The sequence below is a fragment of the Notothenia rossii genome (genome assembly GCF_949606895.1).
Source record: "Notothenia rossii genome assembly, chromosome: 8".
Lineage (NCBI taxonomy): Eukaryota > Metazoa > Chordata > Actinopteri > Perciformes > Nototheniidae > Notothenia > Notothenia rossii.
In genome coordinates, this window is record NC_136906.1 from 22,044,794 (window position 1) to 22,068,658 (window position 23,865).

Below are 23,865 nucleotides of genomic sequence, written 5' to 3' on the forward strand. Positions count from 1 at the left end.
GAGGTTCAATGTTTTACTTGGAAGAAAGATTTGAATAATTTGGTCATTCATTCGGAGGAACTTCATCACCTATACATCGTGCATATTTAACTGAAATTGAAATACCATCGCAACACAGTCCAAGTTCTGTGTTGTAATCCAGATCCACCCTTGTGCATGTTCAACACGACTGTCCTCTTCCCATCTGTGCTCGCATAGCAAACGCATGCGATCATCTTCATTGTTGCAGATTGTTGGGGCTTTACCAATACAGTGATCTCAAATCATATTTGTACACATATGCCACGTTCACTGCGTGTCCTAGTTGATGTCCATGTCATATATGTGGTTAGGAGGACACCTGCTGACAAAAAGGCTGTACTGTCTGTTTCCCTAAATATGCCTCATGCATGGTATTTTCTATAAGGATGTTCACCCTTTTTATGTACAGCATCAAGTACTCCATAATCAAATATCAAATAAAAAATAAAATACTACAGACATTAAAACTGGAGTATTTTTCAGGAACTGTGCAGTGTGTTCTTGCAAAACAAAGCTGAAGGTAGGCTACTCAAAATTCCCCACCAAAAGCAACAGGAATTGAAACTGAAACACACCCAGAGAGACATACATGTTTAATTAAATCGTTGAATATTTAAAAATCAGCTTTAATCTACAAAAAAGGTTGCATAAATGTTGCCTGACGTCTTAACAATATGAATGTAATACTTGAACTAGTTTTGCACAAATGTATATATTTGGATGTTTGTAGAAATAAGTTCAATTTAAATATTTTAGGTTCCATCCATTATTTCAACATGGCCCGGCTTGAACAATGCTGTCTTTATCATGACCTTCCACTTCCACTTCTGTGTAACCAGGCTGTTGCTTCTGAAACTTCAAGGATGGCCAGTAGTTATTGCGTCGCTAAAAAAAACAAGAAACGTAAAAGATGACGTTTGGTGTGGATATGTGTAATTTAAGCACACATGTCTCCTGTCAGGGCAGGTGTCGGACACATTTAGTGCTCACCTGGATGAGGTAAAGTGGTGATGCAGCAGTTGGATGGTAGTTGATGTAAAGAGCTACCAGTACCATAGCCAAAACTAAAACCAGTGCAGCTGCTATACCAGCTATCACTCCTGTGTTAGCCAACCCGTCACTCTTGGTTGAAGAATCAGTATTCACATCTGTAATAGAGATGAAACCCCATTATTATACCTCTTCAAAGGGCTCTATATTTTAGTTTTTTGTTCTCAATCTGTTTCTGAGAATAATAACTAACCGTTGCCAGTCCTAAAGATATGATGTTTGGTCTCATCTGTTAGAAAACAGAAAGACATCATTTCCATACTTATTTCATGGCTGAATCTATTCTTATTCAGCGACAAAATGTGGGGGAAAAATACTAAGAATAGCTCAGCCTTACCGTCACATTCACAGCCTTTTTGTAGAGGAGTCAGTGAGGTGACATTCTCGATCTCTGGTGTGATAGAGGAACCAGTGGCGCTGTCAACCCTGGAGTAATCCTCACAGGTTGCATTTTTGCTCTGCCCATATACAATAATACAATATATTTTATGCATGAGGCTTAAAAATGGCAAATAAGCAGATAAGTATTCTTGTTGTCCACATTACCTCCTCTAAGCAGGCATAGTCCAACCATTCTTGTCTGTGTCTATCCATGCCATCTGAACACCTAAAACGCATCAGATGTATATTTATAAAGGTAAAACAGCAATATATGAATGTTTAGGCTATCGCAATGTACTGCTCACCTCTGGAGTACGTGGCACCAGCTACAACCAGAGGTCTGGTTATATGAGAGGCAGAGCTCACAGCTATCATGTTGTAGACAGGCTGAATAAAGAGAAGGAGGTAACATATTATAACATATCCAACATATTGAACAGAGACTTATATTTAATAATAATCACTTACTAGGCAGAGGAGTGAACTCAACAGCAGAGTAGCTGGTGATCTTTGTAGTGTCTATCTCGACCCGATGGTACTCATAAATTGTCCGTTGCTTGGCATCTAAATCGATAACAGGTTTGTTGTCAGGTTTTCACATACAGTAGGCTACTATGTATCCAAAATATGTGGTTAATGTCTTTAATATAAGTAGACGTGCAATAATTAGTCAAAAAATGATAATACAAAAAAAATAGCAATCTGTTTTTATAATTGATTTATGTTGTAGTCAACAGATAAATAATGCTGATTCCACCCTCTGAAATGATTTCCTTCTAACATTGCTATATAAATAAACTTGCCTTGCCTTCTCCATCTGTTTTATATGATATTACAGTAAAAATATTTGGGTTTCAAAATGAAAAAATAAGTCCTTTAAAGACATCACCATGGACTTTGAGAAACAGGGATTTACATGTTCTTACTTTTTTGTATTAAAGACCAAACAATGGAGGAAATAATTCACAGAAGAATCACTAATGAAAGCAATTGTTAGTTGCAGCAACATAAAGAGTTTAAATGGACAGAGATAAAGCTCAACGTCAACTCTATTATCCTAATCTGGTTTGGTTCAATTGCAGGATAACACAAAGTAATCATGTTAACAGATACAAATATGAATGTAACGTATTTGCATAAACTTTATTGCTGACCTGGTGATTGAGGAGAAACTGGCGTGACCATAAAAGCATCAGACAAACCGGCCTTTACTGGATGCTCAGCTGAACCGATCACATCTAAAGACAGAGGTATCTGACAGACAAAAAGGGAACCGCTTATGCATGCAGCAAAATGAAAGAGCACCATTTTAGAAAGCTACTGAGAGCAGAAAAGAGATGTGTCTCACTCACATCTCGGTAGCTGAATGTGATGGTTCCTGTTTTGTGAAGAGCAGCCTGAAATGTAAAATCTCCTTCTGACTCTTTTCCCAGGAGTCTGACCCGATCCCACTGGACCACAAACACCTCACCTGAAGACAGGGAACGTCAAAAATGTGTCAGATATGTTACTGGGCAATCATGATCAAATATGTGGTCGTATCTTACCATTATCCAGGTATTGTACAGTAGATTCTTTAGCGTAGCTGGGGTCAAAATTTGCCATTAGAGGGGCGATGTACTGTGTGGCCGTGAGCATACGGTGAGTAATGTCCCCTGTGAAGATAAAGCCTAAACATGGCCAGATGGACAAATATGTAAGATTTTGAGTATGATCTGCAAAACACTTTTCTGCTTTGAACGCATGCAGGAAAGGTCACATCTGTTATAAAATAAAATAAAACGTACCTCCAGTTGCTATGGTGATCTGCCTCAGGTAGTGTCCGTAAAAAGGAAAGTCAAACGACAGGGCAACCCTCTGCAAAGAGAGTGGATAGAAGCAGTCAGAGAGAAAACGAGGCATTGGGGGAATAGCTCAAATGTTTGTTAGTGTTTTCAAGTTGAAAGCATCCTAATCATTTTCTTCAAGAAGGAAAATAAGGAGAAAACCAAGTTTATATTGCACTGAGGTAGAATAAAGAGGCTGCAGGCGCTATGTTTTGTTTGATTTCCCTCATTGTATGGTAGAGCACCACTCATTTAATTACTCCACTAACACCTTTTTGTAAAGAGTTTAGTTATGTCCCTAAGAGTTATATTAATATATACCCACCATTTTGTTATACTATCAATCCATTCAGAAACATCAACATTTAGTCAATACTCTCTATTCTCCAAATCAATTCAAATGCCTGCGCACACAGGGGGGATTTACAGAAAACAATGAAGCAAGTTATCCAATGTTGCTGCTTTTATGTCATTGTTATCCGCAAAACTGTCCACTTTCCTGCAGCCTTAAAAGCAAACACCCACCATCAACAACCATGTAACGCCAAATTGGCCTGACTGCAATTTTCAGGGTTAATACTCAACTGAATATCATTTGATAATGCGTGTTAGAACAATTGATATGAAATCTGACTGACTGAATGTGTTCATGTTTCAAATACTCGGTTCATACTGAAAATGAGGGGGCACCCGGATTTGAACCAGGGACCTCTTGATCTGCAGTCAAATGCTCTACCACTGAGCTATACCCCCATGCTCCTATTTCACATTGTTATCATTATTACTGTTTGTAAAGGAACAGGCACTTGTTTGCGTTAGCAGGCTCTGACTCAGCTTTAAAAAGCAGACAGCTGTGACTAACACTCTCCTCAGCATAATATCTGATGTAACAACTGCAATGATCTTGTTAAAACATAGACACAACTTGGCTACGTAGGAGCAGGACATTGAGGTATCAGAGTGTGAATTTTTTCAAAACAGATATTCAAACTCTATTATGAGTGTCAATAATCAAAAGAGCAAAGGGAATACTGACCCTGCTGTTACCATTGATACAAATGATAACCCTAACCTGCAGCTCTAGCTGTAATTTAATATAATAAAAAACACATGACCAGTACCTTTTGTTTTCCAAAAAGGCAAGCTTTTTCTTCTTAGCTTCAAATATGTATACATCTAATGTAAAAACAGTTTACTCCTAAACTGTATAACCTGAACATGTTTTATTTAAAGCTCTTTCCAAATGGGGAATACATTTTTTCCATTTCATATTTTTTTAGCGTTTAGGAGTTTTCCTTTCCTGTTCTGGACCCACTACATATTTTTATATTAAAGTGAGATGTATGTCTGGCTCAGGTGCCAGGTGTTGTACAACGAGAGGTCAGAACTTGGTTGGTGCTGACAGCCTCTGGCAGGCCTGGAGCTCTTGGCATGTATCGACATTTCCCTGGTCCATTAGCTCCCCTACCTTATATTTCAAACTGAACATCCTGACATACCCTAAAAATAAAGTATTTGGAGAAAATGTTGGGATTTTCTCATTTGAGAAATGTACAATCAGAAGCTGACTGTGTACTTGCTTTTGTTGCACTCAATTTCATCAAGGACATAGAACAGATACATTTTATTGCTCAATTTATACAATCTCTTGCATAGCTTCAGTAAAAACGGTATCTGGATAAATCCCAATGTGTCTCCAGATTCTATGAATTGACCAGATGTATTGGTGATACATAGTACATAATTGGATGCCCCCTGCTTTTTTATACTATCACCAAATTACTGGGACAGGGGTTCCAGCGGTAGAGCTTTGACTGCAGACCGCACTTGAAATGCAGCTGCACTTGTGCAGTAGATGCTGCATTACAGTATGTCACATGTAGGGGGCACCAGATTTAAACGTTAGATGTCTTGTTCTTCAGTCACCACTCAGCCATATCCCTGTGACAGTTGTTAATTCATGTCAGTCTGGAAAAGTACAATAAGGATATAAATGTGTGACAACTAACCGAACAACAACTAAGTAGTTAATCAAAATAGGCTAGTGCACAGTAAGTAACTTTCTACCAATATGTCACAAGAACACAGGTCCTTTAAATACAGATGTATTGGTCTTGCACACATTTTGCTTTTATGTGAAGGTCTTCTCTTTGAATGTGTTTATATGTCATTTATAAAACAATTTTGATAAATAATTTTAACTCATAGCAGGTCTTTAGCTCTGCAGTAGAGCATTTGACTGCATGTGGTCCCCATTAGCGCTGGGTGCCCCGTTAACTGTGTGGGAAGAAATAGCTGTGGTATGACATTTCTAAAAGTGTGAACAAATACAATTAAGGAGACAAACTTTTTCTTACTCTTAATATTGTACTGTTTAAGTAAAAAAAAAAATTAAATATACCATGCCACCAATGTTAGTCAAAAGAAGCTTGTCATAGGGGGTTTATGCCAGTGAAAAAGCATTTGACTGCAGATGAAGAAATCCCCTAAAATCAGGGTTCCCATATCATGCAATATGTGTCATATCTAAAAAAATTGTCATATCTACAAAATGTGTCATACCTATAATACGTGTTACTATTACCTTTATGTTATGTTGATGAGAAGAAGCGAGAGATGCACAATTGTTTTTAAATGTGTTTTGTTATTTTATAACCATTAATAACCATATGGTTATTACAAGACTATCGCTAAGCACCTAAGTTGTGTTGGTGTAGCTCAGTGGCAGAGCATTCAAGTGCAGATATAAAGAGCAAATTGCACAGAGGATATATTAATATGTATACTTTTCACCAATAACCTACAGAAAAAGTAAGAATATGCTTGTGTTTTTTCTCTGTTGTACTCACCACAGCCTGTTTGTATGCATTTGACAGAATGCCATGGACTCTTACTTGACCATGTCGGACGTCACTCATATCTACCCATAGTTCTTGTGAGCGCTGGTCTTCTGGGCCAAAGCTACGCCATGCGTAATATTTCCCAGAATCCTCCTTACACACAAGAAAAACACGGAGGATTAGAAGTTGTAATGTGTGAATGTTTTTAGGAAATATGTCATACAGGCATCAAGAGTTCACTCATATGCTGTCATAGACCTCTCCTAGTGAGTGGAAATTAGTAAGCTCTATTTCCAAAACAGGGCAGTGTTTAACTCCAACCAAAACAAATAAAACATGTCAAAAGCCAAACACATAGTCTATGCCACAAACCATTACAGTCATAAAACACTGCGGTTCAGCTCTCACCACTACGCGTGTCGTGTTGTCTGGCAGGTTGTTGATGGTTAGCCCTCCACCCAGGACCGCTCTGCTTATCCTCATGTGGCCTGAAGATGACCGATGCGCTCTGTGAGGATGATTGTCACCTCCAGTGGACTCTCTATGCTCTGAGATCACACTGTACCAATCATCTGTCCACAACAATGAATATCAGGTTAGTATGTTATGTCCGTTACTATAGATTTTGATGGTATAATTGCTTGCATCTTTCTTCCATGCCATATGATACATTTGAAATTCTAAGGAGAGAGGAGAAAGGAAAAAAGGAAAAGCCCACATGAGCCTATATATCTTTTTGACTCTGGCAGCATTACTGTTGGGATACATTTCAGATGCCAGTTTTATTCAGTCTCTTAAAATTGTTTACTAGTTTAGGCTGAGGAATCAACCACTCAGCCAAATCAGATATTACAATGTGTTTTGATATTTTCATTCTCGACCTTGTCAGTTAAAGCCACTGATAAACAAAGACAGAAACAATACAAATAACATTTTATGAGCTCGGAAGGAACAGTCAAATCTTACAAACAATGTTAACCGTATTTAGTAAGCAGACTGGGGTAGGTAACTTTTGTTTTAAAGCTCTTGGTGATTTAATTGATTGTTTGGATTTCTTCAAATCCACATTTTGAAAGCAGCATATTCCTAGTTGATGTTCTGAGTTTATTTTAGCATCACACTATGATTTTCAGGGTGTTGAAAATTCAAGACTGCTGGTACACCAAGACGAGGACCTATCCTGGTCCTTGTATAACCTCGGTCACTGATAGAGCTGTAGGCTACATTGCAAGGACTTTCTTTCTGCATCGAATTGTCTGCAGAAATGGATTATTGATATATTACATCTATTAACTTCAAAATATGTTCCTTGTTTCTTAATCATAAGTTGCCTAAGTGCAGAGGTGGGATAAGTATTGAGTGGCAAAAAACTGAAATACTGGGGTAAAGTCCCTCAAAATTGTACACTGTACTGCCTAAGTGTTATATTGACTTGCAAAGTGTTGAGTTGAAGTATAGTAGCATGGCAATAATCAAACATAGTATAAGTAGATGAAAATTGTTCTAATATAAATTATACAATATTTGAGTACATTTAAAATCTATCCATCTCACTGGAGTATTACGGTGCTGCGCGTTTTTTAGGTAGACCACGGTAGCCGACAAATGACGTCACACATCGGCCTATATAAACCCCGAGAAAGCGTCGACATTTGGCGGGGTGTCTCATCTAACCCTAAATATGGGCGGCTTCCTGTACTTAACGTTTTCTGTTTTCTTGTCTGGCTTCCAGGGAACTACAGGAGGTGTTTGGTGCGGTGCTGGTAACGTTAAAGAACTAAAAAAGCCACGACAATCACTCCGTCGTGTTCAGTTTCCCTTCATAAACACCGTGAATCTCCTGCCGTGGTCAGCTTGGCTGCCGCGAAGAGTTCGTCTCTGCTGCTCCGGTGATTTCATGTCGGGACATGTTGCTAACTGAGCAGAATAAAACTGAGCAGGGTGACTCTACCAGGCCCTCAGTGGTCCGGTAGCAATCCCAGGCTCAAACACATGTAAACCCTGGATTTAAACGTGTCAATCCTCACTGTGGTTGTTGTTTTCGGTCGATATCAGGCTAACGCTTGCTCCTTACATATACATCTAAAAGCTAGTTAGCATTAGCAGCACCGTAAGACATGCCCCCTTAGCTTCTCTCAAAGTAACATGAGGGAACATGAAGCACTAACTAAACATTTAGATTTAGACACGATGTGAGTGTGAAGAACTTTTGGCTTTTAACGTTAATATTGAAAAACGTTCAAACGCATGTGTAGCTTTCTTGCTACCAGGTGGTATTCCTCCATAATTCTGTGATCCCATTTATTTTAAACCGAACGCCTGCATTTTTTCTTTTTTTTAAGTGTTTTAAACAAGCATACTTTAACATGACCGTTGCCAGGTTTGTCCACTTAAAAAAACGTCTTTGTCCAGCTCTCGTATTACACACACACCAGATTCAAATCACTTTTAATTACATCCTCTCTCATACTCTTTAAGTTTATTTCAATTCACCAAAACAATTTTATTTCTGACTCTTGAGAACAATACATTAGCTCAAGTCTCCAAAACAAAAATATTTTTTGTGCTAAATTTGAAAATCAACATGGAACATTTTTGCAATTCAAACATTTCTCAACAAACATGTGACATAAAATCACTCGTTTGCCATTTCAAATTGCCATGCCCAATACCACCTGGCAAACACATTGTTGAGTATCAATCAAGAAGACCTACGCTTCAGTCCAACCTTATTACCCTCTATCTCCGATTTGATAGTAAAAACTATAACCCAAGATTTATTTTTTGGTCCCAAATTATTTTGCTGTGTTTATGTATTATATTCTATTTAAAAGAAGATTGGATTTTTAAGTACACAATGTACCTTTTGAAAATGCATGGATATGTTGATTTGTTTTGCAATGTGGAAATAAAGTTTCACCAGGGTGCAGTAACTGCTCACGTGTGTTGTGTTTGGTCAATATACTCATATACTTTACTCTCACAATTTTATGTTGAAATGAAACCAAGACTATTGCTAGGAAGTTCAAATTTTTAGTGTTTTAGTTTGAGCACAGCAGTGTGTAAGTCATGCGTTGACAAAATTGGATTTTTGGAATGAAGTGTTTCATTTAGCAAAATAAGGTGTTCTTATGTCTGGGAAATGTATATGTTTAAAAATAACAAAATGCTCAAGCAATCATAAAGAAACTAATGTTCTTGGTCTTGAAATAATTCAGGTTATTTTAATTTTAAAACAATCTTCTTGTGAAATGACAGATAAAAGAAAACACGAATCCAGAACGAGTAAAGTCTTGTGCGTGAGTGCACATTCAATGAAGTGGGATTAAGTTGGATCTTGAGGTTTTGTTGAACCGAGTATAAAATAATGATATGAGGGTGTAGCTCATGGGTTTGAAAAACATTAAATGACTGAACTCCACCTCTAACCAAACCTACATTACAATACAAGGTGTCTATTGTGTTCTCAAAAGGGACAGAGAAACCAGGTTTTTTTTTATAGGTTAGGACCAGACTGACCTGTCATCAGAATTAGGCATTTGCTTTAAATTCAGCTATTTTACACATGTTGTCAAGCCTAAAAAGAAAACTGCAAACTCCCTCACATGCAGACATACTTCCATCAACTCTTTCACTAGCCAATTTAACAGACTAGAACTTAATCCTAGTTTATAAAAAAAAAACACAGTTCAAAGCCTAAACTCAATTCAAGCATTTGTCTTATCATTGGCAAGAAAACACATTTACGAGTGAAAAATCTGACATATTAAGCTTTTAAACAACTCCTTATGGGTTCCAACAGCCTGCGCAGCTCCCATCCTGCCACTGAAATGTAATTTGAAGTTGGTTTGATGCCTGCATTTATGAGTGTGGTAGGGAAACATAGGCCGGTTGGTCTCTAAACTATGTCGTTGTGCCAAACCCCCAGAGTTCAGACTGTGTGGGACTTCTGCTGGTGATGCCTGCTTTAAACATCACTCTGAATTCACACAATTAGAACACTGATGTCTTCCAGCCGCCAAAACTACAATGAGTCATTTAACAAGTGGCTGTAGTGACTAGTCTTTACCTCATAGGGAGCTTATTTTATTTATCCTTGTTTCTCTCCACCCTTTCATTCAATTAAGTGGTGCGTCAATGCATTCGTAGCAACTCATATAATACACCTAGATGTGTGATTGTTGAGGGCTGGGTCCGCCCTGTTATGGCATTTATATGAGGTAAGAGGAGAAATGGTCTGCAGTGCAGCAGATAAACATTATTCTGGTTTATGAAAAGCTGGGAGGGGTGCAGACGCTGAGCATAAAGCTGGGGCTTTAATATCTACTCAGGCCATCAGTCTCACAGGCAATAGTAATGCAATCCCTGGCAGATAATCAAAACAGTGAGATGGGAGTCATATCGTCTCTTCTGACCAAAACAAACCAAATTCTCATCTCTTTCCATAAAAAAATCAACATGCACTTATGTTACTGATGTGTATTTTATAACAAGTCACACAAAATGGCAGGCAACATTAACTATGATGATATGAAACTCACCTTTCAAACTGACATTTGATTTTCACATAGGAGTGATCTTAATTCTTGATATTTAGATATTTAGTACATAAATAACAAAAGAAACCTAAGTGGTTTATAAATGTTAAGATGAACCTGGATTAGTTTCTTATATCTGCTCCTTTTTACTAGAGCAGGAGAAAACAAAGAGCAAAATAAAGTGTGGGTATGAATGTAAAGAGAAGCACAATATGGTTACAAAAGCTAAACCATGCCTCTGTTACAGTGTAGAAATGGTTTTGGTTTGACTCAGAAAGTGAGAAAACTTTAATTGGCTAAATCTGCCCTTGGCCTAGGTTTGCAAAATTCAAATATTTGTTTCAGGGTGTAAACACTTTAAAAACGATTTGAGGCAGCACTGAAGCAAAGGATGACAAGTATAAAGACCCGGTGAGGTCAAGCAGGAAATGCTTTTTGTCAAATGTAATGAAAGGGCAGATGATCTGGACAGGAAACTGACCTCTGCCCGCTCCTTTAGGATCTAAACCACGACATTTAGCTGCCTTTTTCTGTGAGCGGTCAGGACAGAGCGGTCTGAGAGAACACACCCTTCCTGAGCAGAGGCTCAGCATCACCCGCAATAAACATACATAGTTCATTTCAGGCATGTGGTTGAATTGCAGATGTGCAATTCTCAAATGTAATCTCAGTGAATATCTTTTAAATCCGTTCTTAAACCTTTCTTTTATGAATGTTTCATTATGTTTTTGGTTCTAGGGGGGGAATGCCCTGGCCTTTTATATATATATATAGAACCTCAATTTATCCGCTTGGGTTTTTCTAGTGTCTCAGTTGTTTGTATATAATTATATTGTGTTTCTTTTCGTGTTTTCTGCAATGTATTTCTTTCTGAATGCACTTTTAAACTTATTATTTCTAAGTAACATACTAGAAACAGTCACAATGGCATTATTTATTTGAGAGGAGAATAAATGAATAAGGAAACTTAAAAATGACCAATTTAAATGATGTTGTCCCTAACAAACGGCAACAACTAAACTGTATGGACATCCCATTTTGGTAAACTTTTGTTAAGAGAACCTGAGCACACTGATTGCTTCACATGTCTTTTGTTATGGTGAAACAATATCTCTTCATGGATAAGCAGAACATTATCATTTCAAATTGTTGTGTCCGATAAGACAAATAAGACAAATGGAGACTGAGTTCAGGCCAAAACCATTTCCCATACAAACACTGTTCCAAAGTAAAACATGATTCAAAGAGCAAGTTGCTCGGCTGTTGGCACATAAATCGTTTTGTTCTTGCCACTTTATTTTTCCTTAAACACAAGAATGTTTTGATTATCACAAGCTAAATTGCCTTTGACTTTTATAAAAATAAAGATTCAATTTAAGATCCACAGACCACAACATCCTATCTCCACTCCAGTCTTACAATACAATACGCTTAACTTTGTTTCTTATTTTTCAAGTTTAGCTCAACTTTTCTGGATGAGCTTCAGGCTATTTGTTAAGCAAACCTTTCAGCAGGACAAGAGATGAGAGGCCAAACACTGAGGTCATTGACGGGTACACAATTTATCTTTTGCTTGGGGCTTGGTGTTATTACAGACTGGTTCAGATGGTGTAGATGGCCCCCTCGGGAACAGAGTCATTTTTTAAAACTGGGCAGTAAATAATGTTGAGTGAAGGGGCAATTAAGAGCAAATTAGGCAAAGGAAAGGAGGATATGTTAGATCAATACAGAACAGCTGACCCCTTATCCTGCAAGCATATATCTGAGCACTTCCTGTCATATCGTGTTTTCATCTGCAACACATTTCACTCTGCAGAACAATACGAGGAGTACTGGAGGATTTACTGAAATGTTAGGGGAATGCGGGAGAGGAGTGTGGAGAGTGACCAGTCAAATTCCTCAAAACTAGAAATAAATTAATACGAATGTCCAAAGCAAACTCACTTCCTGCATAAACACTCTGCACCCCTGAACTATCTTTATATATAGATTTATATTTCAAAAAACAAAGATGGTAACTGATGGTGTCAGAGGGTGTCATTTTCTCATACTGATATTCGGCACAAACTTTGCTGTTGTATTTGCTGTATAGTGTCCTTACTGTAAGATAATTATTATATGTACAGCACTTTGGCTCGACCAAAAGTCATTTTTAAAATGTGTTATATAAATAAAACTTGATTTGATTTGATTTGATAAATCTACTCTCCGACAGCTTGAAAAGCCTCCAGACATTTTATGCCAGAGTCTAGAAGGGTCCGGGAGTCAAGAAGAAAAGCAGACTCAATATCTAATGTTAAACCTGAGACGAGCTGTTTGTGGGTTGTTGTTTAGACTCAGTTACATGCTTGTGGAATAGGTATTTCTATTGTATACTTTATTGTAAACTGGGTCATTCCTTCTTGCGAGTAAAATAAAAAGGGCATAGCATGCATGTTTGCTGTTCCACAAAGACTCCTACTCCTCTGCGGTCTACAGTGAGTTAAAATAGCACAACATTATTATACAAAATTATAAATAAGAATATTAACTAACTCCTTTAAAAAAAAAAAAAAAGGAAAACGAATTAGGCAAAATTAAATGCATGCAGTGTTTATTTGCAACTCTTTAAAATATAAAGTACCAATTTAGCACAAGAGAAAGAAAACTGTTAGGCACACTTACACCTGTAAACCTAAGCATCGCTGTGACTTGACGCTGTGACTTGACGCTGTGACTTGACGCCGTGACAACCAGACAGTCGGAAAGGTGGAGATATTAAAGCAATGATGATGGAGGCTCACCTGTTTGCTGTTGAACTCTTCCCCTTGCTTGGGAGAGACAGAGAAGTAGCATCACCAAACTGAAACACATGTTGGCCAGAAAAAGACAGAACAACAGAATAACAGCTCCTCTTTCCTTCTCCCTCCTCTTCTTCTCTTTGCAAAAACAACTTTTATCTGAATCTTTCGTCCTCCCTCCAAATCTCCCTCTCTCTCCTCACACCATCCCTGTTTCCTCCTCCTCAATGCTGTCGTGGTAATTGTAAACACACGAGGATCAGCTGATGAGGCTTTGCATCCGAAAAGAGAAAGTATTTCATCTGAACAATTTAAAGGCCTGGATAGCAAGTTTTAATTTATATTTGATAAAATTATGCTTTACTCTCTTTGGGATTAAGAAAATGTACTGGAGTTTGACTGTCAGCAGTGGGAATGGCGCCTCCTTCTGTCCAAACCGGCTCTGAAGATTGAGTCATCTGACATCTGAGATTAGACATGGTTATCATGATAAACAAAACAAAAATGCTAGTAATAATATTATATATTCCATGTCAAGTTTGTAAATGACTCCTTAATACATTGTCTTGACTTTAACAACAACATTGTGACCAAAATGAATAGAAACGTCTCTTTGCTGCAGTTTCATTTCCAGAGGTAAAGTACATTTTGTTTAAAATGGCATGTATGTTACAAGCGCTGTTGCACCACTCAACTGCAGCTTTCATAATTTGTATCTGTTTCGAGAGCAAATACAGAGTCCTTGGCAAAGAAAATGGCAGCTGACTGTTTATTGCATTCACAGCTGGAAAGTCCATCAGTGCCTAATCTCATAATATCATACGCACAGTGTACAATGTGCAGCAGCAGGTGTCGGTTTTATTAGGTTATGGCTTCCAACAAACAAATAAATACACAGAGGTTTGAATAACTTTCCATTTAGATTTACTTACTCAGCATAGCATCACTTGTTCGTTCATGTGCTGATGAGGATAATCCAAATAAAAGCCAAAATATGGAAAAACAGATAATAATTTATCACTGAGATTGTGATTGTATTACCTGCAGTAGACGGCGGTCTATTTGACCGACAACAGGCCCACCTAAAACTCCTATTATCCTACATTTTCTTGCAGTCAGATCACCCTTTCCATGTGGTAACTTAAGCCTTTATGTGTTAGGATTTGTTGTTCTATCACTGTAAAACTGTGTGTTAACATGCAATACTACTTTGTCTCAAGTTCTTGAAAAAAGTTTGCATACAGTGATTTGAATGACATAAAAGCTGATTACTGCACTGCTGGTAATGGTGGATTTAATTTTTTGCTGGGCTGCTTAATCTATATTAATATATCATAGTTCATTAGTTGATTTAAAATGTGTATTTAATCTGCAGAGTAGACTTACTAGTAATTTAAGTTCCCAAGTGGAGTGAAGCAAAACGATGTAGGCCTAGTAAAAGTTGGCTTACAAAGTAGTTTAACATTGAAATACTAAATTAGACCGATTAGTTCAAGTAGCCTACCTACAAGTACTGCAAAATTGTACTTATTTAGTCTACAGCAGGAAAGCTTCTAGTTACTTAATTTATTTAAATGTAGCCTACTTTTTACATGACAGTGTTGAATGTTTAGTTAGCCTTTGATTATTTTGTGTCAACATGAAGGCTACGCTAGATTGGTTTTGACCACTTTCTTAGTCAACAAGTTGTTTTGTAATCTACCGACCTATCACACTTTTAGTTGCAAATCTTGTTCATGTTTAGAACATCGTGTAGCCTATCTTGACTATTAAGACTAGGCCTAATTGTAATCATACAAACGAAAAGTCTGAATTACTCAAGGTGTCATCATTTACTCAATCCGCTGTTTACCCTTCCTAAATACCTATTTAACCCGAAATATGATCTGTAATTAAGCATAAGCAAGTCCATTTAGTTTCTCAACCGGACTAAACCTTAATCATAGCGTTGTCTCATTAAAAGGTATTTATTGTTTTCTGTGAAATTACTACGTTGTGGACGGGACAGTCAAATACGTCATTCAGATGGCGTCTGAGCAGGAAACACTTCTATTGTGCTTTGTCCTCCATAGGCTACATACCAAGAAGTCAACATCTCGGAACATCGCCACAAATCTATGCTCAGTTCTCCCCCACGTGGTCAAACAGGTTTGTACCTTTAACAAATACAATTTAAAGACTACGACACCAATGTCAATACAAATCAGTTCGTTAAAGTAAACATAATATGAACGATCACGATTTATACGGAGTCATATTTATTTCAGATGTCGATAGTATTTAAATAAGAAACACACCACATCTACTGAGCACAAGGGGGTATAGCTCAGTGGTAGAGCATTTGACTGCAGATCAAGAGGTCCCCGGTTCAAATCCGGATGCCCCCTCTTTTATCAATTTTTTTTCTCGTCATCTACTTTCAAGAGAGAAAAGGCTACCATTTCTTAAAGACTAATTATGAATTCTTTAAGATGACCTATAGTTGTGTAGCACAAACAAAAATAATATGCAGATGATACTGTTATTTATTGTTCATCCTCTTCTATAGAGCAAAGTCTTGATTTCCTCCAGTCTGCCTTTGATGTTATTCAATCCCATTTATCTCAACTCAAGTTAGTAATAAAGGCAGACAAATCCAAATTCATGATATTCTCAAATGGCATAAAGTTAACTTCTATTCTCCCCAAGATTTGTACTGCTCAAGGGACTGATATTGAAAGAGTCACTACATACAAATATCTAGGTTTTATTATTGATCAGAACTTATCTTTCAAGTCACAAACTGAAAATGTTGTTTCAAAGCAAAAAATAAAATTATGTTTCTTTAACAGAAATAAATCCTGTTTCTCCTTTCAGACAAGGAAATATTTGATCTCTGCAACGTTTTTACCGGTTTTGGATTATGGTGATCTTCTTTACATGAATTCCTCTGACCAGTGCCTAAAGAGCTTGGATACCATTGTGCATTACGTTTTGTTACTGGATGTGGATATCGTGTGTACACCACTGCACTTTGTATGCTGCTGCTAATTGGCCATCTTTGTCTGCACGAAGACTTTCCCATTTTTTGGGTTTTATATAAATCTCTGCTTGGGCTGGTTCCCTCTTATATTTGTACATATATGTGTGAAAAACAAAGTCTATATGGCCTGCGCTCCCAAGATCTTATTCAGAGGTTGGTTCCTAAAGTGAGAACAAAACTGGGTAAAAAAGCTTTTAAATATGCTGCCCCTTCTGCATGGAATAATATATAGAAGGAGCTGAAACCCTCAGATTTGATCACTATGGGGGAGTTTAAGTCCATCTTAAAGGACAGAGAACAAGAATCCTTTGGTCGATGTGATCTTGTATATCCCATAATTGAAGTTGTTTTAAATGTTGCCAGTTTTTAATGATTTATAATAGTTTCTTTTATTTCCATATCGACTGGCTAATGTGCCATTTAATTTGTGTTTTACGACCACTGTATTCGTCTGCCTGTATTATCTGTGTTTTATCTGTTGTAACTTTGTTCATCCTGCCCTTCTTGGCCAGGTCGATCTTGAAAAAGAGATTTTTATCTCAATGACACTTTGTACCTGGTTAAATAAAGGATATATATAATAGAGCTTATGATGCTACAGTAGACCATAGTCTAGTATCACTGCTGCAAGATAGAAAACACATCCACTGTATATTTGTAATACTCTTTATTAAAAAAAAAGCAATTACACAATACAGTATACATACTTTAAAAATACGACTCATAGTACTTAGCAGCCAGCTCATTTGTAATATACAGTTCAAGAGCTTTGTTTTCTTAAAATAATTTCCTAAACATGTTTATGTCTAACAAAATAGTTCTGTTGTTCAATGGCGTTTGATAACAATGTATACATTAGGGGCAGACTTGTATCCTAATATTGCAGGCTTTCTTTGGCCACAGGAGGAACGGTATTGCTGTAAAGTTTGACCACAGTTATTGTTTAAAAGTCTTCCATTGGAAGAGGCTTAATACTAGGCAGCTGTTTTGTAACTAGTGTGGGTACTATTTAGGTTGAAAAAGGAGTAGTTCATGTAAACTAAAAGAGAAAGTAATTGGTGACGAGAATCAAAGGTCAAGATAAGATCATGGTTGTCTCACTTAAGGCTTAATGTGTTGGCACGAGAGGAATAAAAGGGCACTGGATTAGCTTGATAATATTAAAATATGGGATAAACCGGACTACAACCTCTGTGTAGTTTGTCACATATTTGGTAAAACTTGTTTAGTTCCAGTAATGAATACATTATTGATACTTTAATGATTATACTTTTAAAAATAACCCCATGGAAATGAAAGAAGCCCATTGTGACAGAAAAGAGGAATGTGATATATCTGGTTAGGGAGCCTCTCTATGCGGGTCCCTTTAGGACATGCACATTAACACTCCCTAGTTGTTCTCATCTACGTCACCACGACTGAGAACAACTTCGAGTTCAGCAATGAAGATTTATGGACCAAATATCTGGGAGCGCTTTAACCCTGGGGTCTTTAGATCAAGCCTGGAGACTGTGCTGTCTTTCGCTGCCTTTTGTTCAATGTGATAACTTCACACTGTTACATTTACAGTTGTATTCTGTTCCTGTTTTTAAGTTGTTTTATTTTGTATCCTCTTGGCCCTTTAATGACGGCTTTTAATTGTATTGAAATGCATTTCGTGGTATGTTTCTTATGCACTTTGTCTTAATGCTTTGAAGTTTTATGTAAAGCACTTTGAATTGCTTTGTGTCTTAAATGGGTTCCATAAATAAATCTGCCTGTTATTGCCTCAAGATGGATATTAAAATATATCCAAGCACTTCTTTAACAGTACAAAAACAGTACACATTTATAGATAATGGTGAACATTAACCGACTCTAGGATCACCCAGGGTTTTCCTTTGCTCCTCCACCCTGAAGCCTTGGTTGTAAAGGTGTGGCGCGGCGCAGCAGGCTCTATCACAGATGCCGTATTCAGAGGACTTTGCCTCAAAAACAGTCAATATACACATACTGAGGCCTCTGCAGGGCCTTTCTATGTTGGCTCAGATTGAGGACGTTTCATCCATTGGAGTGCGTTCTTCTAGTTTGCAACAACCCGAGACTTCATCCAGTCCAGACTGGCTGGTAGACTGGGAGAGAACGGAGAGAAAGAAAGCATTTTGAGTGACGGAAATATTGAATACAGCTGAAATGTTTCTAAACACATGTTGTTGTTCAGACTAACTCTAGCTAAGCAAGTTCTTTTATGTTTGAAATAATCTATCTGTAAACAATTGATATACAATTTATGTTTGTTTGCATGTATGTTCCATTTGTGTCATCACTTTTTTCTGCTGTGTTTATTTTGTTAACTGTTTTTTTCTCTGCAACTTCTACATTTATTTCAATATTTATACATTTTTACGAGATGTATTTTATTTGAAGTGTATACTGATGTCTTATTGTCCTATTATTCTGTGTTCTTGAAAAGCTACATTCCAATGGGTTATTCCTGACAAAAGCATTTCCAGGAGCAATGAAAGCAGAAAGGAGGAGAAAGTGTGAGGTACGTTAGGCAGACTCACCCTTCCCCTGTGAGGGCGCAGCAGGCTTGAACATGCCAGGGGTGTGATGAGATGGAGTCGAGTGTGAGGCACTGCGAGATCTCTGTTGCCGTCATCGAGCCCTTCACATCCTGTTTGTTGGCCAAAATAAGAAGAGCTGCATTCTGCAGTTCCTAAAACAAAAAAGCAGAAGGGTTACCAATGTTGCTTTTTATATTTGTATCTAAAGAGCTGAAGTGTTTCCAATGGAAATTCCAAATATGACCCAACGTCAACTTTTGAGAACAGAGAACATAAACCTCAGCGGAAAATTCAGACACATGTCAACACGCTGACTCACAAAGTCTGAGCCGAAACGTCCTCGTCACGTTGTGTCACGGCTTTGTTACCTATTGCACAATTAGTTACTCTAAAAGCAGGTGGGTATCTCTGACATCTAGACAGAATAACAAAAGGGTTTTACGTCAAGTATTAACCCTGCTGCTGTCACGGAATGTACTTCAGTACAATTTGAGGTACTTGTATATGAGTTCTTTTAAGTTCCTGCTCCTTTCTGCTTTATGATAATGAACTGCATTTCAAACTTCCTGCTCTGCCACATACAATTGATTGTCTAAGTTTCCTTTTGGATTGAGATTGTCAATGCAAATAAGTAATCCAAAAATTCCTTAGGATGTAGTATTATACATTAAGATAAGATAACATGTGATCATCAGTGGTTGGAAATTCACAAGCATGTAAACTAATTTAAATTTCATTCAACCTTTGTTTTAAATTAGAATATCATTGAACACATCATTAAAAATATATCTGACTAAATTGATAAAGGAAAAAAGTTAGGCATCAAGGAACAAAAATAACAAACTAAAAGGAAAATGACAATAAAAGAAATAAAACATTAAATAAAAATGAGAACATTAAAATGCATCCATATTATCAATCAAATCAAATCAAGTTTTATTTATATAGCACATTTATAAACGATTTTTGGTCGAGCCAAAGTGCTGTACATATAATAAAAATAGCCTACAGTAGAGACACATATTATCCAATCCAGTAACATACATTATCCTGACTCTAATAGCCATTCTGCATAAGTAGTACTTAACAACATATAATAGGATGTCAAGACCTTTTGTACTAGTTAACATGTTGAATGCAGAACCAAAGTACCTCTGCACCTCTGTGCTGCTGTAATCTAATCTAATGTAAAGACGTGGTAACATCTGGACCATAATGATTGTTACTCATGAAATAACAAACATCTGTCAACACAGCTTGATTTGTACCTCATGTGCAAGCATTTGGTGCAGTTCCTCTTTGGTGAGTGTGAGACGTTCACGGTCGGTGCTGTCCACAACCAGAATCACAATCTGAAAGAGAAGTTATTAAATCAGATTTAAGCAACACAGTCATAAACCTCATATTATCAGAGCTTGTATTATCAGGAGGGGGGAACAACAAACTTTCTGCACACATATGTAATATATTATAGGTGATTATGTAATGGTGATAAGTAACTTTTTCTGTACTTTGACAAATGTTTTTTATTATTGTGTTCGACATTGCAGGAGAACGCTTATGTGTATTGTGTTATGTTGTTGACTGGTTTTAAATATTCTCATTATTTAAGGGCCACCGTTAGAAATAAGATGAGGCATTAAGGGGTTTATCCCCAAATTCAATTAAAAAATATAGGTTAATGGGCAAACACAAACACAAGCCAATAAATGCTTTCCTTTTCTGACTTGGATATCTGATATCATACCAAGTCAATTATCAATTCTTGTTCAAAAGCAAGATTCAATGTGTTTTTAGGGGGGGGAAACATTGTATAAATGCCTCAGCAACATGTCACGTTTATGATTGATTTGTTACTGTAAATTGTGATTCAGAGCCTTTATCTGTGCTGCTGTAGACAGGAAGTGATCCGTACCTCTGTGTTGCCGTAGTACGAGTACCAGCTTGCTCGAAGGTTGTCCTGTCCTCCGATATCCCAGACCAAAAAGTGTGTTTTACGTACGGTGATCTCCTCAACATTGCTACCGATGGTTGGTGATGTGTGCACAGCTTCTTTTGTCAGACTGTTTGTGCAGAGAAAAAAACCACATTATAAATACAGATATTCAGCAGATATTATGGTTATATGACACTATTTATGTCGGAAAATTGTGCTAAAACACTTACAACTGATAAAGGATGGTTGTCTTCCCAGCATTGTCCAAACCCACAATGATTACTTTGTGCTCTGAGGGAAGAAAAGTAGATCACATTTACCCAGTGCAAACATGTTTTTATTCTCATTAGAGCACACTTCTTGGATCATGAGTCCTGGATGGATATCCTCGTGGATTAGTCTTCTTAATATGCATTTCCAAACATTTGGATTACCTATGCTGTAAAATGTATTATATTTTCGATTTACACACGGCATCTATTGCACATCTGTCCGTCCTGGGAGAGGGATCCCTCCTCTGTTGCTCTCCCTGAGGTTTCTCCCATTTTCCCCTTTAAACTGTGGGTTTTCTCTGGAAGTGTTTCTTTGTACGATGTGAGGGTCTAAGGACAGAGGGTGTCGTATTGTCATACTGATATTCTGTACAAACTGTGAAGTCCACTGAGACAAATGTAACATTTGTGATAATGGGCTATATAAATAAACATTGATTGATTGATTGACTTCTAATCTTGAGTTGCATAGTTCATTTCAGAGCAAAACAAGAGAAAAAGTACACACAGATAAGATAAAGGACAGAAATACGTCAGTTAAAGTAAAGTTGTTACGTCACTACATGGCAAAGGCGTGCTGTGTATCAACTGCTGACAGTTATTTTTTTACTGTAAGTCACTCTGAATAAAAGAACATTCATATGTTTAGTGATAAAAGAGAAGAAACATTAACGAGTGACCTGTGCTGAACGATATCTTTTATTTTGGCCTAAATAAATTGGATAGGATTATGAATTATGAAAATGAATTTCGTATTAAAATACATATCTCTGTTATGTTGCAACCCGTAAAAGTTTAGCTTATTTTAATTACCTTATAGACTCAAAGGTAGCTTTTTCTATAAAAACATATCATCATAATTAAGAGTTGAATCATGTATATTAGAAGGTAACGTTACTGTACTGACTTTCCACCAATGATTGTGTTATTGTGATAGGCAACATGAAAACAATAGTTATTTATAGTTATTTAGTCAATTTTCAACATATTATTTCAGGATAGCCTATGCTACTTAAACAATTGGAGAGCGTTTTAAAAGTAACAACACTTGACACCAAATCTCGTTTGAAATGAACTTTATCTTACCTGTGTCACCGAAGACAGACAGCATCTTGGTCAGAATAAATCCCATATTCAACAAGTGTGAGATGTGAGCAACGAACACAATAAGATCCAGTAAACCCGACCTGATGGAGTCACACTTCAGTGTAAACTGCTGACTAGCAAACTAACCTGAATTCCTTTATGTGATATCGCGTTCTACTGCTCCATTGCGTGAGTGGGTGGCGCCTCCTAGAAACCCTCTTAAAAATGTGACTCACGAACGAAGTGCATAGTAATGGTGCGTTCATGTGCCGTTGGAAATGTCTGAATTACCACAAATATTATTGGCTTTACATTACAACTTGATTATTTTGTAGGCTATACCTAGCTGCCAAAGCTGATTGAGTAAATAAAGCACTAAATATTGATTGAAACAATACAACATTTTGGTTAAAAATAAAGGTGGTATTCACAGTTGGTCAGCCTATGTAATTATATTTTATATGATCAAATAAGGATTATAGGATATGTTGTATATGAAATATAGGATGTTGAAAAAAAAAAAAAATACATATTATTTTATAAATAGCGTAGTTGTTTATTTTTTTACTCACTTAGCTTGAAGGCGTGACATACAAATGTTGCTTAGATTTAAAACCTCACATCTCTTTTAAATTGTATGACAGCTCAACATAATTTTAAACCATTAAATAGGCTTTAAGTGTCAATTATTATCAGTTTAGAATTAGAAATATGTTTCTAAAGTCTCTTCAACAGTATCACAGCGTTACCGGTTCGTAGCTACTGAACATTTAAAACATATTTTTTCAACATACATACAGTAGATCAAGTCTTCCAGGTTTATTTGACTAATAGCCTTTCAGGTGTTTCATATTTTTAAACTCAAAGAAAATGTATAAAAAAATCCTACTTTACCATTGTAGCTCATAAGTAAGAGTTTATTCAGGAACACGTGAAGGCAACATAGACACCGACGACAGGCGTGGACTGATGACGCAACTAATGACACACATGGACTGTCCATATATGGAGTTGAAGGAAAACTAGGTTCCTTCCACTGTCTGTATTATGAAGCAACAGAAAGCAAAACTGGGTATTTTAAAGAAAATCCCCGTGATTTCCAACATTCGGGAAGGTGTTTTCCAAGTACTAACCTACTGCACTCTAAAATAATATACCCTAACCAAACATTGTAATAGCCAGTACAACTTAAAGTGTTTCTGTGTGGTATGGCCATTTCATTTCTTTAAATGAAATACCAAACATTCCCAGAGTTCCTTTTTTGTTCAGTGAGGACATTCAACTTGTACAGTTCCTTATCTGCCTGGTTAACCCACATTTAAACACAATCTATTACAATAACATTTTAGTTTTTGGTTTATTTCCTCTAGTTGATACATTTATATTGTTTTTTTTTTTTTTTAATTTATTTGTTAGACATGTTCAATGTACACAAAGAGTCATTGCACTGTGAGTGTGGGACTCTGCCGTTTGTATACTTTTTGAAAAACAACAATACTAAATGAACATTTGTATTTGCTCATGAGTATGCAACTTGAAAGCAACTCCACTGTGCTTAACTATTTCA

At 36.9% G+C, this 23,865-nt stretch overlaps 2 protein-coding genes across 4 annotated transcripts; both read right to left on the reverse strand.

The window, feature by feature from the left end:
* Positions 1–597: 597 nt before the first annotated feature.
* Positions 598–13,586, reverse strand: LOC307015334 (plexin domain-containing protein 1-like). Of its 3 annotated transcripts, none has more exons than XM_079643849.1 (14): positions 13,440–13,586; positions 6,527–6,690; positions 6,128–6,271; positions 3,240–3,309; positions 3,000–3,107; positions 2,805–2,923; positions 2,607–2,706; positions 1,921–2,016; positions 1,758–1,839; positions 1,618–1,678; positions 1,409–1,529; positions 1,265–1,300; positions 1,012–1,169; positions 598–906 (listed from the first exon to the last, which is right to left on the reverse strand). In XM_079643849.1, exons 1-14 carry the CDS (start codon positions 13,507–13,509, stop codon positions 793–795), a joined length of 1,443 nt encoding a protein of 480 aa, XP_079499975.1. In that variant the 5' UTR covers positions 13,510–13,586; the 3' UTR covers positions 598–792. The 3 variants fall into 3 exon arrangements, with proteins under 3 accessions (XP_079499975.1, XP_079499974.1, XP_079499976.1); XM_079643848.1 differs by having other exon boundaries at positions 3,000–3,122; XM_079643850.1 differs by lacking the exon at positions 1,265–1,300 and having other exon boundaries at positions 3,000–3,122.
* A 3,524-nt stretch (positions 13,587–17,110) lies between these two features.
* On the reverse strand, positions 17,111–22,608 carry arl5c (ADP-ribosylation factor-like 5C). The gene is made up of 6 exons (XM_079645820.1): positions 22,299–22,608; positions 21,171–21,231; positions 20,920–21,067; positions 20,273–20,356; positions 19,005–19,156; positions 17,111–18,569 (listed from the first exon to the last, which is right to left on the reverse strand). Exons 1-6 carry the CDS (start codon positions 22,342–22,344, stop codon positions 18,521–18,523), a joined length of 540 nt encoding a protein of 179 aa, XP_079501946.1. The 5' UTR covers positions 22,345–22,608; the 3' UTR covers positions 17,111–18,520.
* Positions 22,609–23,865: the final 1,257 nt, after the last annotated feature.

Excerpts from the sequence above, each read along its gene's own strand:
- LOC307015334 (XM_079643848.1), bottom strand. The coding sequence starts at position 13,509 with ATGTGTTTCAGTTTGGTGATGCTACTTCTCTGTCTCTCCCAAGCAAGG. Across the intron at positions 6,272-6,526 it reads ACAACACGACACGCGTAGTG|GAGGATTCTGGGAAATATTA; the intron begins GTGAGAGCTGAA and ends CTTGTGTGTAAG. Across the intron at positions 3,310-6,127 it reads ATGCATACAAACAGGCTGTG|AGGGTTGCCCTGTCGTTTGA; the intron begins GTGAGTACAACA and ends CTCTCTTTGCAG.
- arl5c (XM_079645820.1), bottom strand. The coding sequence starts at position 22,344 with ATGGGATTTATTCTGACCAAGATGCTGTCTGTCTTCGGTGACACAG. Across the intron at positions 20,357-20,919 it reads CGTACTACGGCAACACAGAG|ATTGTGATTCTGGTTGTGGA; the intron begins GTACGGATCACT and ends CTTCTCTTTCAG. Across the intron at positions 18,570-19,004 it reads TGCGCCCTCACAGGGGAAGG|TCTACCAGCCAGTCTGGACT; the intron begins GTGAGTCTGCCT and ends GTTCTCTCCCAG.